This window comes from Rhinatrema bivittatum, chromosome 1 (assembly GCF_901001135.1).
Source record: "Rhinatrema bivittatum chromosome 1, aRhiBiv1.1, whole genome shotgun sequence".
Classification (NCBI taxonomy): domain Eukaryota; kingdom Metazoa; phylum Chordata; class Amphibia; order Gymnophiona; family Rhinatrematidae; genus Rhinatrema; species Rhinatrema bivittatum.
Genome location: NC_042615.1, coordinates 754101656 through 754115001, shown reverse-complemented (window position 1 = coordinate 754115001; position 13346 = coordinate 754101656). Strand labels below are relative to the sequence as shown.

At 47.0% G+C, this 13346-nt stretch overlaps 1 protein-coding gene across 1 annotated transcript in view; it reads left to right on the top strand.

Moving 5' to 3' along the window:
* The first annotated feature begins 5296 nt into the window (after nucleotides 1-5296).
* Nucleotides 5297-13346, top strand: part of UGT3A2 (UDP glycosyltransferase family 3 member A2) — a 137607-nt gene continuing 129557 nt past the window's right edge. Inside the window, exon 1 of the mRNA XM_029578847.1 lies at nucleotides 5297-5463. Coding sequence (XP_029434707.1) covers nucleotides 5373-5463 — 91 coding nt within the window. The 5' untranslated portion in view covers nucleotides 5297-5372. The remainder of the gene's footprint in view (nucleotides 5464-13346) is intronic.

Here is a 13346-nt window from a genome sequence, read left to right as displayed (position 1 = left end):
ACTTCTCCTCCTTTTCCCCCCTCTCCTGCCTTCCACCAAGCTGAATATGTTCACGTACTTACGTTTCTTTATTCGCTTCCGTATCTTACCCGGCACCCCTTCCCAAAGCTCGGTCAAAGAAGCCAATGTTGGGTGCCCCATATCCTGTGCTGGCCCCATTCCTCCTCCTCTCTCCCACCTGTCTGCGCTGGATGTCGAAGAAGAAGAGTCTGACGAACTACTCTCGGTATCGCTGGAACTACTGACAGGCCGGCACTTCTTGGACTTAGATCTAACCATTCTGGGGCCGTGCGTGCAAGCCACGTGTCCGTCCCTTGCCCGAGGTCCCCTCTCCCGTCATCTGCAACTCCTCGCCCTGGTCTGCGATCGGGGTGCCGAGCGCAACCCGCTCGTCTCCTACGGTCCCCGCTTCCAGTTCATCTCTGCCTTGGACCCCATCATGGTATGGTCTGGGCCGCAATCTGTGGGCTATCTGCGGGCTCCGCCGGGGCAGTGGGGCCAGGGGAGGGGAAGGGAGGGCTCGCCATGACCGGGACTGGGATACGACGCAGTTCAGACTCTGCTTCCAGTCCACTTTCCCTGGAACTGACTACAGCTGGCACCCTCTCCCGAGCCGGGGGAGGAAATCTCGGGATAGCTCCAGGGGCTGGGGTGCCATCACTCCCCCCCCACGGGGAGGGCCCTCCCTCCTTTTTTGGGACCCGCTCTCCCCTAGCTTACCGGCAAACTTTTCCTTTCTCCTAACCTTCTTTCTTTTTCTTTTTCTTCTATGCTTCCTTTACTGAGTCATCAAGCTTTAAACTATTAACTTTCTACTGTACCACAGCACAAGATTCGCCTTCCTGCCTCCCTGCTTTCTTCGACGAAATGGCCCGTTGCTCCTCTGACGTCACCTGTACCCACCAATCCCGGTTCCACATTTGCTAGAATCTCTCCTGATTCTTCCCCCGCCTCCCTTACTTTATTTGGCTTCCCGCCTTCTAACCTTAACACTTCCCTTCCCCTTCCCTGCTGCTGCCTTGCGCGCTTTCCCTCTGTTACCCTCGCCGTGCTGTAAACCAGCCCGGCTTGCTCTTGCCACGGAAACAAAAACTTGTAATATAAACTTTTTCAGGTACATTTGTGGTAAAAAGCCTGCAAGAGAGTCAGTTGGACCATTAGATGATAAAGGGTAAAAGGGGCACTTAGAGATGACAAAGCCATAGCAGAGAGACTAAATGATTTCTTTGCTTCAGGAAGATATAAGAGATACCCATGCCAGATATAATATTCAAAGGTGATGATACAGTAGAACTGAAACAAATTTCAGTGCACCTGGAAGAAGTAATAGGGCAAATTGACAAACTAAAGAGTAACAAATCACCTGGACCAGATGAAAAATAAAATTTCAGACCTGCTATTAGTAATTTGTAAACTAACATTAAAATCATCTGTGGTACCTGAAGGCTGGAGTGTTGCCAATGTAATGCCAATTTTTAAAATGGGTTCAAGAGGTGATCCAGGAAACGACAGACTAGTGAGTCTGACATCTGTGCCAGGCAAAATGGTAGAAACTATCATAAGGAACAAAATCACTGAACACATAGATAAGCATAGTTTAATGGAACAAAGCCAACATGGATTTAGCCAAGGGAAGTCTTGCCTCACTAATCTGCTACATTTTTTGAGGGCATAAACATGTGGATAAAGGTGAGCCAATTAATATAATGTATTTGGATTTTGAGAAAGCATTTGACAAAATCCCTCATGAAAGGCTTCTTAGAAAATTAAAAAGTCATGCGATAGGGGGTAGTGACCTATTGTGGATTGCCAACTGGTTAAAAGATAGAAAACAAAGAGCAGGGCTAAATGGTAAATTTTCCCAATGGAGAAAATGAATAGTGGAGTGCCCCTGGGATCTGTTCTTGGACCACTTTGTAATATATTTATAAGTGATCTGCAAATGGGAACAACGAGTGAGGTGATCAAATTTGCTGATGACCCAAAATTATTCAAAGTTATTAAATCACAAGAAGATTGTGAGAAATTGCAAGAGGACATTGCAAAACTGGGAGACTGGGCATGCAAATGGCAACTGAAATTTAATATGGAGAAATGCAAAGTGATGCACTTAGAGAAGAGTAACCCAAATTATAGCTACACAATTCAAGGTTCCACATTAGGAATCACCACTCAGGAAAAGGATCTAGGTGTCATCATTGAAAATACATTGAAATTTGTTCAGTTTGAGGCAGCAGCCAAGAAAGCAAATAGAATGCTAGGAATTATTAGGAAAGGAATGGAGAATAAACAGAGAATATTATAATGTAAAAGATGGCTGATTGGTAGGTTATGTGTCACAGAATACAGAACACACTTATTTACAAGTGTTGCACAGGAGATAGACTCTTGGGCCGAGGTGGGGTTGATGCTATCCGTAGGAAGAATCCTACGGGTCCCCACCATTGGCAGGTGGAGTGGACTGACTGATGGAGGCCGGCTGGAGCTTCGCCAAAACCAGCCCTCATTTCCCGTGGGTTGGGCCTTTGGGTACTAGGGCTGGCTGGAGTTAGGTGGACTCCATGTCTAGTCTTCGATGGGTGGATGGAGAGGTCAGCCCAGAGGCAGCAACAGTGAAACTGAAGAGTCTGTACTGGACGAGGCGGAGTTCCGGAGACCCAGGCACCAGAAGGAACCAAAGTCTGACAGGGGGCACCCGAGCAAAAACAGGCCGAAGCCTGAAAGGCCAAGTCCAGGACGAAGACAGTGAAGCATCGTGGAACAAGCTGAAGTCAGGGCAGGCGGCTTATCAAGGAATAGTGGCAAGGCAGGCTGAGGTCGAGTCCAGGAGAGAAACAATAGCATAGTCAAGCGAGGCAGAGGTCTGGACTAGGAGATGATCAGTAGCACAGTCAGGCGAAGCAGTGCTCGGGTCCAGGAGAGGATCAGTAGCGTAGTCAGACAAAGCAGTGGTTGGGTCCAGGAGAAGATCAGTAGCGTAGTCAGACAAAGCAGTGGTCGGGTCCAGGAGAAGATCAGTAGCGAATTCAGACAAAGCAGTGGTCGGGTCCAGGATAAGATCAGTAGTGAATTCAGACAAAGCAGTGGTCGGGTCCAGGATAAGATCAGTAGCGAATTCAGACAAAGCAGTGGTCGGGTCCAGGAGATCAGTCCGTAGGGAAGCTGGGTAGCACAAACACAGGAATGAAGACAAACCAGGAACAGGAACATGAAGGGATCAGGAACCAGGAACATGAAGGAATCACCAGGAGGTAAGAAGTACACGTCCAGCGTGCAGACCTGCTACAAAAGGCGACTAACAGGAGCTGAGCCCGGCCTTATATATCGGAGCTTCAGCGACGTCATCATCCAGGACCACGGCCAAGTTCCCGCCATGGGCCCTTTAAAGGAAACAGAGATGCGTGCGTGCATCTGCCTAAGGAGGGGCGTGGCGCTGGACAGTGACGTCTCTCTGCGGGCCACGCGGAGAGGCATGCCGCGGAGCACAGGAGTCCGTCGTAGAACCAGGAGCACCAGGAAAGGCCCAGAGATGGAGCCGGTGACTTATAGCCGCGAGGGAAGTGGAGCCAGATGCTGGATTGGGCAGCATAGGGTAAGAGGGCCTGGCCACAGGGCTGCCACAGCCGGCACACGCAACAACAAGTATTTACAAAAATACTTCCCCTCAGTTCCGAAATGTGAGTCTGATATATCTTTGGAGATATGGGAACAAAACGCCGGGAAAACAGCAACAACTCATCAGGCACTTCATTAGCCACTGGTAATGTCCACAAGCTATTCTTCTGAGCTGTTCTTTCTCCAATTTCAACCAGTTAGTTTGAAGTAGGTCTTTTTAAGTTGATTCTGCTGACGTTTGGGGTAGTTTTTGTCTTTCTCTGGGCTAGTCCCCTGTGTTCTTGAGGCCCCCAACTGTCTGTTCTTATCACATCAGCAAACATTTAGATGTGGTTAAATGGTTACTGTTCTGTTTTCCTCTGATATCTGCACAGTTAGCCTTCTGAGTAACTGCTCTCCAGTATTTCTGATCTCAAGACTTGTATTTTGTTACAAGCAGGCTAAAAGAATAGCATATTTATTCTCAGAACCTATAGGCCTTTTATCAAATAATTACACTAATAATATCAGTGATTGCTTCATTACTTCTATCATGGTATAATATTCTTCCACTAGCTAACTCCTTAAAATAATTTCCCACATTCCACCTGCCAAATCTTGAAGCAGAGTAATCATATGTGTTCATATGTACTTCCACCTTATGCAGAAGATGGGTAAGCACATGAGTCATAATAGCTTTCATAATACATATCAAAATAATAATTCCAAGTATAATAGCACGGCTATTGCAAACATAAATCAGTAGGGATGTGCATTTGTTTGCGACGAAATAGGAAATATAGACAATATTTCCTATTTCGTCGTGGTTCGGGGATCCCCGAAAATGACAGAAAAACCCCACAAAATTTCATGTGGTTTTCTTATCGTTTTCGGGGGAGGGGGGAAGAAAGGGCACATAAAAAACAAACAAACCCAAACCTACCCAAACCCTTCAGATTGAATTTATTGCAATCTCCTACCCTCCCCAAAACTTGCCTAAAGTCCCTGGTGGTCCAGCAGGGGTCCGGGAGCGATCTCCCCCACTCAGGCCATCGGCTGCCACTAATCTAAATGGCGCCAATAGCCCTTTGCCCTTACCATGTGACAGGGGCTATTGGTGCCATTGGCTGGCCCCGTCACATGATAGGAGCAATGGATGGCCCACGCCATTTTTTAACGTTCGGACGAATCACATCTCTAAATCAGTATTTTCTTTCCCACCATACATACATGCTAATAGCTCAGTCAGGTTCTTTAGCCCATCCTGGGGGGAGATTATAATGTTCAATTAACTATTTGGTGCCTGTGGTGTACGATCAATAATATCTGTGCAACAGTGGGCACAGAAGAGTACTATTTTCCCAAAACTGACAGAGAAAATCAAAGACTAAAACAATGAGCAGGAAAAACTGAATAATAATCATTGAGGAAAGAGGAGAAATAGCAGCAAAACCTGAGATTTGTCCTTCTTAGTGTATTTTCTGTGACCTGTAATTTTACTTTCCTGTTATTATGTAATTTGTTTCCTTTCTTTTGTTCCTCTTTTATTTTAATCGTTATGAATATTTCTTTGGCAACAAATGCAAAACTGTCATGCCGATAAAGTTAACTGACTGGAGAGTGAAAGAGGTTGTTCCTTTAAATTGGACAGGCAGGATCCGAGCAGAGGGTGGACCTATTTTCCCTTAAATGCGAATAAAACGTTTTCTGAGAAGAGGGTGGAGGAAGGGACTAAAGTGCAGGATCGACCAGGTGCTCTTTTTATTGCCGGTGGGAAGATGAGAGGGGTTGCAGCAGTTCTGTTTCTGCTCTCTATGCAGCTTTTCCTGCTGGCGGAGGCCGCCAAGATCCTGACTGTGTCCTTCGTGGGTGAGTAAGGGGGAACCGCGGCAAGACATGGCGGAGGAGGACCCGCGCCGAAACGCTAGCTCGGGGCGTGCTGAGTCCGGCTGCATGCGCCTGCTCGAGGAGCCCTGCGGAACGTTTTAGTGAGTCGTCGATGAGGGAGAGGGAGAGATGGATCTGCAGGGTTTTTGGCAGGGACCTGCGTGCGCTGCTTGGACTTGCCCCTGGAGCTGGAGCTAGGGCATCGCAAATGCTGGCCAAGGAATTGGTTGCACGACTCTACTGCGAAGCACAGCCGAGATCTGTGCAAGGCTGCCCACTGCGTGAGCACGCGGCTTCCCTTCCGCCAGCCCATATAATTAAGCACCGACGTGAGAGACACACAAAAAAAACCCAGAATAACAAAACATTGTGCTCACTATAAATTATCTAATACTTTTGCCAATATAGGATATTTTTTTTTAAGTAACGAACATAAATAGGTCCATATTCAGCAGGATTTACCCGGGTAATTCTGCAATTGAATATACTCGCCCACAGTTACCTGGTAACTTTTAGGACAGCAACGTTCTCCCACCAGCCTTACCAACACAAGTTTAGCCAGGTAGCACAACCCCTGTGGGGTTGAATTCATTTATAGGTTTTTATCAGGATAACTTTTTTTCAGCTCCCTTTAAATATGAACCTCTCTTTTTTTCGTCAAGTGCAGAAGTGCTAGCCTGTGGCTCTTATCCTCCTCTCCATCTCACCTGGGCAGCACTATGGAAGACAGGATGAGAGAGACGGGAGCAGGGAGCATGCACAACAAAACAGAGAAGAGAAGAACCATTCTGCAGAGGCTGGAGCAGGGGGCAGTGGCTTTCCTCCACCTCTCCCTGCCTGTCAGCAACCAGCAGAACTGGATGATAGGACGGTTGGGATAGGGCTGAATCTGCCAGAACTGCAGGGAAGAGCCAGGTAGAGTCCTGTTCCAGCCCTCCCCATGCTTGCCTATCTTCCATCCCACCTGCTGCCTGAAACAGAGGGCTCTTTTCCGCTGTGCTGCCCAGAGAAGGCACTAAAGAGGTCACTTTCCCAGTCCTAACATATAACACTGCTCCCAACTGACAGCAAAGGGGAGGGAGTTACTTGGTCAGACCCAAATTTTTGCAGCTGGTGGGAGGGAAGGCAATTTGAGAAGTGGTGAATGTTGGGGAGGATCACGTTCTCCTATTTTTTTTTTTTAAAGGAGTGAATAAATGTGGATAAAACTGAACTGGGAGATGTGGTGTATTTGGATTTTCAGAAGGCGTTTGACAAAGTCCCACATGAGAGGCTTCTAAGAAAACTAAAAAGTCATGGGGATAGGAGGCGATGTCCTTTTGTGGATTGCAAAGTGGTTAAAAGACAGGAAACAGACTGAAAACAGACTAATTCTACTCTCTGTTTTCAGAGTGGAAAAAGGTAAACAGTGGAGTGCCTCAGGGAAGCTGGCACATCTTTCAGATCAGCCTGCAAAGGAGGCGAGAGAGAGCCCTGGGATACAGGGATTTGCAACTACACTGTCTTGTATGGCAGGCACCAGGAACTTTCCAAGCCAGAAACCACATCGGGACGTTTACCAGCAGGGATTTTTTTTTCTTCTTTTCTCCCAAAGAATGGCCGGTGCTAGTGATTATTAGAAATCTTTTTTATTTCCTAGCATGTAGACAGATGGACTCAGGATCAGTGGGTTTATGCTTCCCTTCCAGCAGATGTAGACAGAGCAAGCTGACATCACAGTATATCTAGCCCTGCAGTATTCTCAGCCTGCCAGTATTCTCTGTCTCCAGCAGATGGTGGATCCTATGGGGATTGCTTCGAGCTTTTAGGAAGGAGAAATTTGAAATTCTAAATTCAGGAAAAGAAAGCCCCGCTCTCCTGCAGTGATACCTAAAGATCCCTCCCCCAGTTGAGAATTCCTGAGGTGATTTCTGTGGTTCCTCAGAGGTGTTCCTTGGTCCGGTAGCTGGGTTTCCTGGCATGGACAGCTGCTGGTTCAGCTGAAAGGCAGCAGGTAGAGGAGGCCTAGCACGGTGGCAAAGGCAAATGCTCTCTCCCCCCACAGCTGGAGACTGCACTGTACTCAGGCAGTAAGCTCTGAACTCAGGAAAGGTGTGTGGTTGGTTTTTTTTAAACGAGTTTTACCTTGAATAAGAGACAGTTAAAGGGATTTCAGGACTTCCTCCGGTCTCCATGCTTGGCCGTACTGACTGTTGTTCCCACTCCCGTTTGGGGTTGGGTCACCGGGCAGCTTGGCGGGTTGAGCAGCCCCCATTGGGCTACGCCCCACACTTAGGCTTTTTTCTTGCACACTGTGTGGTAGGCTGCGGTGGCCATTTTTGCACGCTCTTGTGCATGTTCTGCTGCCCTCTACAGGCCAGTGGTGTGTGCAGTACGTCTTTTCTGTACATACATTGTGTGCTCCATTTTTGGACGTGCTTTTTACGCGCACATTTTTTACTATTCCCGTGCTTAACTTGGCGCACAGGTTGCACGTGCACCTTGCCACGCTTTCTTCTAGGCGCTTATTTTTTAGGCGCATTCCACTTTTTAGCGTGAGCTGTTGCGATGCACGTTTATTGCCACAATGGCACCAGTAAGCAAGAAGCTTAAACATCTTCCTATTTGTGTTGCCTCTTATTGTAGGGCTTCTAACCTGTGTCAGCGCTGCTCAGACACTCAAGGAGAGTTGTCTTCCTCAGACTTTGCTAAGCCTGGCCCTTTCCAGTCTGATGATGGGTTGGTCAAAGCCTTGATTGGGGGAACACCAGATCTTGGTTCTCCCTTGACTGGCTCCTCTGCTGGCAAAGGCAGATCTGTAGGACCAGCTCCAGTTCCTTCTGGTCTTGGTCTGAACCTGGCTGCTTTTTCTTGGGTGGAATTTTAAGAGCATAAGAAATTGCCATGCTGGGTCAGACCAAGGGTACATCAAGCCCAGCATCCTGTTTCCAACAGAGGCCAAACCAGGTCAAAAGAACCTGGCAAGTACCCAAACACCAATGAGATACAATGCTACTGATGCTAGTAATACCAGAGGCCATTCCCTAAGTCAACTTGATTAATACAGTTAATAGATTTCTCCAAGAACTTATCCAAACCTTTTTTTAAACCCAGCTACACTAATTGCACTATCCACATCCTCTGGCAATCGATTCACATCTATTCGTTCAAGACCTCTCATGATCTTAAAGATCTCTATCATATCCCCCCTCAGCCATCTCTTCTCCAAGATGAACAGCCCTAACCTCTTCAGCCTTTCCTCATAGGGGAGCTGTTCCATCCCCTTTATCATTTTGGTTGCCCTTCTCTGTACCTTCTACATCACAACTATATCTTTTTTGAGATGAGGCAACCAGAATTGTACACAGTATTCAAGGTGTGTTCTCACCATGGAGCAATTATAGAGGCATTATGACATTTTCTGTTTTATTAACCATTCCCTTCCTAATAATTCCTAACATTCTGTTGCTTTTTTGATTGCTGCAGCACACTGAGCCAACGATTTCAAAGTATTATCCACTACGATGTCTAGATCTTTTTCCTGGGTGGTAGCTCCTAATTTGGAACCTAACATCGTGTAATTACAACAAGGGTTATTTTTCACTATATGCAACACCTTGCACTTGTTCACATTAAATTTCATCTGCCATTTGGATGCCCAATCTTCCAGTCTCGCAAGATCCTCCTGTAATATATCACAATCCACTTGTGATTTAACTACTCTGAATAATTTTATATCACCTGCAATGTTGCGCTCTGGGGTGGACCCTTGTCCTGGGACAGTGAGGGAACGCCTCCTGAAAGGAAACAGGAGGTAACTGCCCCCAGGGGGCGGAGCACTGGAGGAGACAGAGGAGTAAGTGAGCTCTTGGTCGCTTTTGGCAGCTTCAAACATTTTTATGTGTAGTGAGACATCTGGTGAACTGTCTCAAAGACTGCATCTGAGCTGGATCTCCTGCAGAAAGAAGACAAAATCAGTTTGTCACAAGTAATGACTCGTCCGTCTCCGTCCCCGTCCCTGTCCCCCCCCCCCCCCCCCAAAAAAAAAGTAAATCTGTTGGCAAGAATATCATTCCTGTCTACTGCTCCATCTTGGCTGCCATTGTGGTGGGACTTCTAGCCTACGTAGCTTTCAAATGCTGGAGTATCTGTAAGCAAAAAAAGCAGTTGACCAAGGCCCAAGGTGGGGACCTGAGATCTTCTCCCAAGGGTGAGAAACTCCACAGTGACAGCGGCGTCTTCCTAGAAATGCACAGCCTGCAGGACTAGTCCAGCTCAACAAGATGCACAAGACAGAACTGAACTTTATCTGTCTCCCAGCCCACAAGCAGGATGAGGTGGAGAAGCTGCTAGGGAACTCTGGCCATGGCAAAGTCTGCCAGGGTATGAGAAGGAAAGCATTGCTATGTTCGGTTGTAGGGAAGATTCCATTCATACTCTCCTTTCAGATTAGTCTACCAAGGATGGTGCCACGCTGGAGGTCATCTGTGTGGCTCTGGAGGACAGACATGGTGGAGAAACTGAAGAGCACAGCTGAGGCAAGGTCAATGGTGTAACAATGGCTGGAGGAAGGTATGGCTTGCATAGGAAGGACTCGCTAGAATTTTAAACCAATATAAAGAAAACCAAGAAAAACACTGTAACAAGCCCTTAGGAGCTTGCAGGTTCTGAGATCCTATCATTAGCTCTTATACCATCTTTTAGGATTATCAGAGGCAATAAAAAAAATTTCCAGATGCCAAAGGGTTACGAGCAAAAGTCTTTGGAAATAAACAAGCTCAATGGGTTATGCAAGCTGGTAGGGCGGCCACTATGATGGGAGTAACATCACCATGTGATCTGGCCACAACAGCTGAACTTCTTAGGAGAGATGCTGGCATCTCCTGAAGGAGGGGGGCATTGGGCACAACTGCACCCATGTCTTCCTGGGCACTTGACCACTCCCACCGAACAGCAGAGGCAGACCCTGACTCTCCAGAAACAGCCTGATATTGGACAGATTTGTTTTGACAATCATACCATTTATTCTGTCCATATTAGGAAAATTAAATGGATTTGGTGTGGTGGGAGAAGGAGGTTTGGAGAACTGAGCTGGGTTCTCTGACTTGAGGGAGATTAAAAAAAAAAGTCAGTAACTCCTAGTTTTTCTATAAGGTCCATGTGTGCTATGAAGTTGCTAGAAGGTCTAGCTGACACTGCCTTTACTTATATCTTGTTGATATATAAAATCCAACTGAGTTGATTAAAAAGTGGAACCCCTAATGAAATTACGCAGTAAGAAGTCAATAGATCATAAATATTACAACCCTTATCATAAGACTTGGGGGTAACTGCATGGAGTGGCAGATAATATTATAAGAAGCTTGCTGGACAGACTGGATGGGCCATCTAGACCTTTTCTGCCATCATTACTATGTTACTATCAGGCCTATCCAGTACCGAGCGGTAGGAAGAGCTGCGTTAGTGCCTGCGGCACCCGCGGTTACCGCCCGCACAGTGCAGCTCACCTACCGCTCGATCCTGAACTCTAATTGCATGCAAATGTAAGCCGCGGCTAATAAGTGCCCGTGAAGCGTTAGGCCCGCGCAACCCATTTTACTGGATAGAGCGCCTATACAGTATCCTGGGTGCGCGGGCCTAAGGCTTCACGCCACGCTGGTATCTGTCATTTCAAATGTCATTTGAAATGACAGATACCAGGAAGTCGGGACTGCCAGTTAAAAGTAAGTTGCTTCGCCGCTCAGTGTCTCTTCTCCCCCCTCCCGGAGCAGGGCGTGAAAAGCAGCCTTGCTCCGGGAGGGGGGAGAATAGACACTGAGCGGCGAAGCGAAAAAAAAAAACAAACCAAAAGCTAAAAGTAAGTTGCTTCGCCGCTCAGTGTCTCTTCTCCCCCCTCCCAGAGCAAGGCTGCTTTTCGCGCCCTGCTCCGGGAGGGGGGAGAATAGACACTGAGCAGCGAAGCGAAAAAAAAAACAAACCAAAAGCTAAAAGTAAGTTGCTTCGCCGCTCAGTGTCTCTTCTCCCCCCTCCCGGAGCAAGGCTGAAAAAGCAGCTCCGGGAGGAGGGAAGAACTGAAGCGGCGAAGCAACTTACTTGCATGGGGGAAAGCGGTCTCCGTGGCAGCCCCAGTCCGGAAAGCGGTCTCTGTGGCAGCCCCAGTCCGGACATCGGATGGGGGCTGCAACGTTTTTTTCGCTTTTTTTTTTTTTTTGGCTTCGGGAGCAGGGGAGAGGACTGGGGCTGCCACGGAGACCGGCACCCATGATCGCGGCGGGGGCAGGTGAGCGGGGGCTGGGGGAAAGCTTTCCACCTACCCTTATCCATGCCTCTACCGCCTGGGTCAGGGTAGGTGGTAAGTTTGCAGGTTAAACGCGCGACAAAACGGCAGGGAAAGATAGCGATAGTCGGGGCGCGGGTTACGGGATGCTAGGGAATAGCTAATTCGCTCGTTTGCATGCAATATCGAGCTAATTCGCTCGTTTGCATGCAGTATACATGCCGCGGGCGGAAGGGGTTGCCCGGGGAATTTAGGACGCGGTAGGAGTAGGTTAAAGGGGATTCGGGATCGCAGGAAGGGCTAACGCGGCCGGAACGTGAGTAAAAAGCGGCTTAGGAGCAGGGTAAACGCGGCCGCACTTTACAGGATAGGCCTGTATGTATATTGTATGGATCGGTGCTTTTTAATATATTTACAAATGAGCTGGAAAGGGGTACGATAAATGAGGTGATCAAATTTGCAGATGATACAAAATTATTCAGAGAAAAACACAACCAGATTGTGATAAATTTCAAGACAACCTTGCAAGCCTGGAAGATTTCCATATGGCAGATGAAATATAATGTGGACAAGTGCAAGGTGATGCATATAGGGATAAATAAGCCATGCTGTAGTTACACAATTGTAAGTTCCATATTAGAAGTTAGCACCCAGTAAAAATCTGGGTGTCAGTTAATATTACATTGAAATTGTTGGCTCGGTGTTAGGAATTATTAGGAAGGGAATAGCAAATAAAATGAAGGATGTCATAATGCCTCTGTATTGCTCCATTGTGAGACTGCACCTTGAATACTGTGCAATTCTGGTCGCTGCATCTTAAAAAAAAAAAAAAAAGATATATTTTGCACTGGAGAAAGTACAGAGAAGGGCGACCAAAATGATTAAGGGCATGGCAAGGCTAAAGAGGTTAGGGCTGCTCAGCTTGGAGGAGAGACAGCTAAGGAGGGATATGATAGTCTACAAAATCATGAAAGGACTTGAACGGGTAATTGTGAATCAGTTATTTTACTCTTTCGGATAATAGAAGGACTAGGGGGAAATCTGAAGTTAAAACCGTAGAAAATTATTTTTCACTCAATGCAAAATTAGCCACATCCTCTGGCAATGAATTCTAGAGCTTAAGGCAGCTAGTCTGTAGCTGGGTTTAAAAAAGGCTTGGATAAATGTCTGGAGGAGAAGCCCATAAAACTGCTATTAATCAATAGGGAATAGCCACAGCATGTTGCCAGCATTCGTAGCATGGGATATAATTAATGTTTGGGTACTTGCCAGGTACTTGTGACTTGGATTGGCCACTGTTAGAAACAGGATATTGGGCTTGATGGAGCCTTGGTCTGACTCAGTATGGCAACTCATGTTCAAAAGGGGATCAATGTTTGGAGGTGAGGATGGGGGGGAGGGGGAAATGATTCTGGGAGAAGTGACCTGAAAGGGGAGGGTGCTGGGATAATTCCTTTGGTCAGAAATGGATATTGGGCTGTCTAGCATCTTATTCCCCCAAGGTTTATGCTGCTGCTGCTACTTCTACTTTAATATTTCTATAGCACTACACAACATACGCAGCACTGTACAAACATACAAAAAGACAAAACAAATAGGAAGAAGTTGA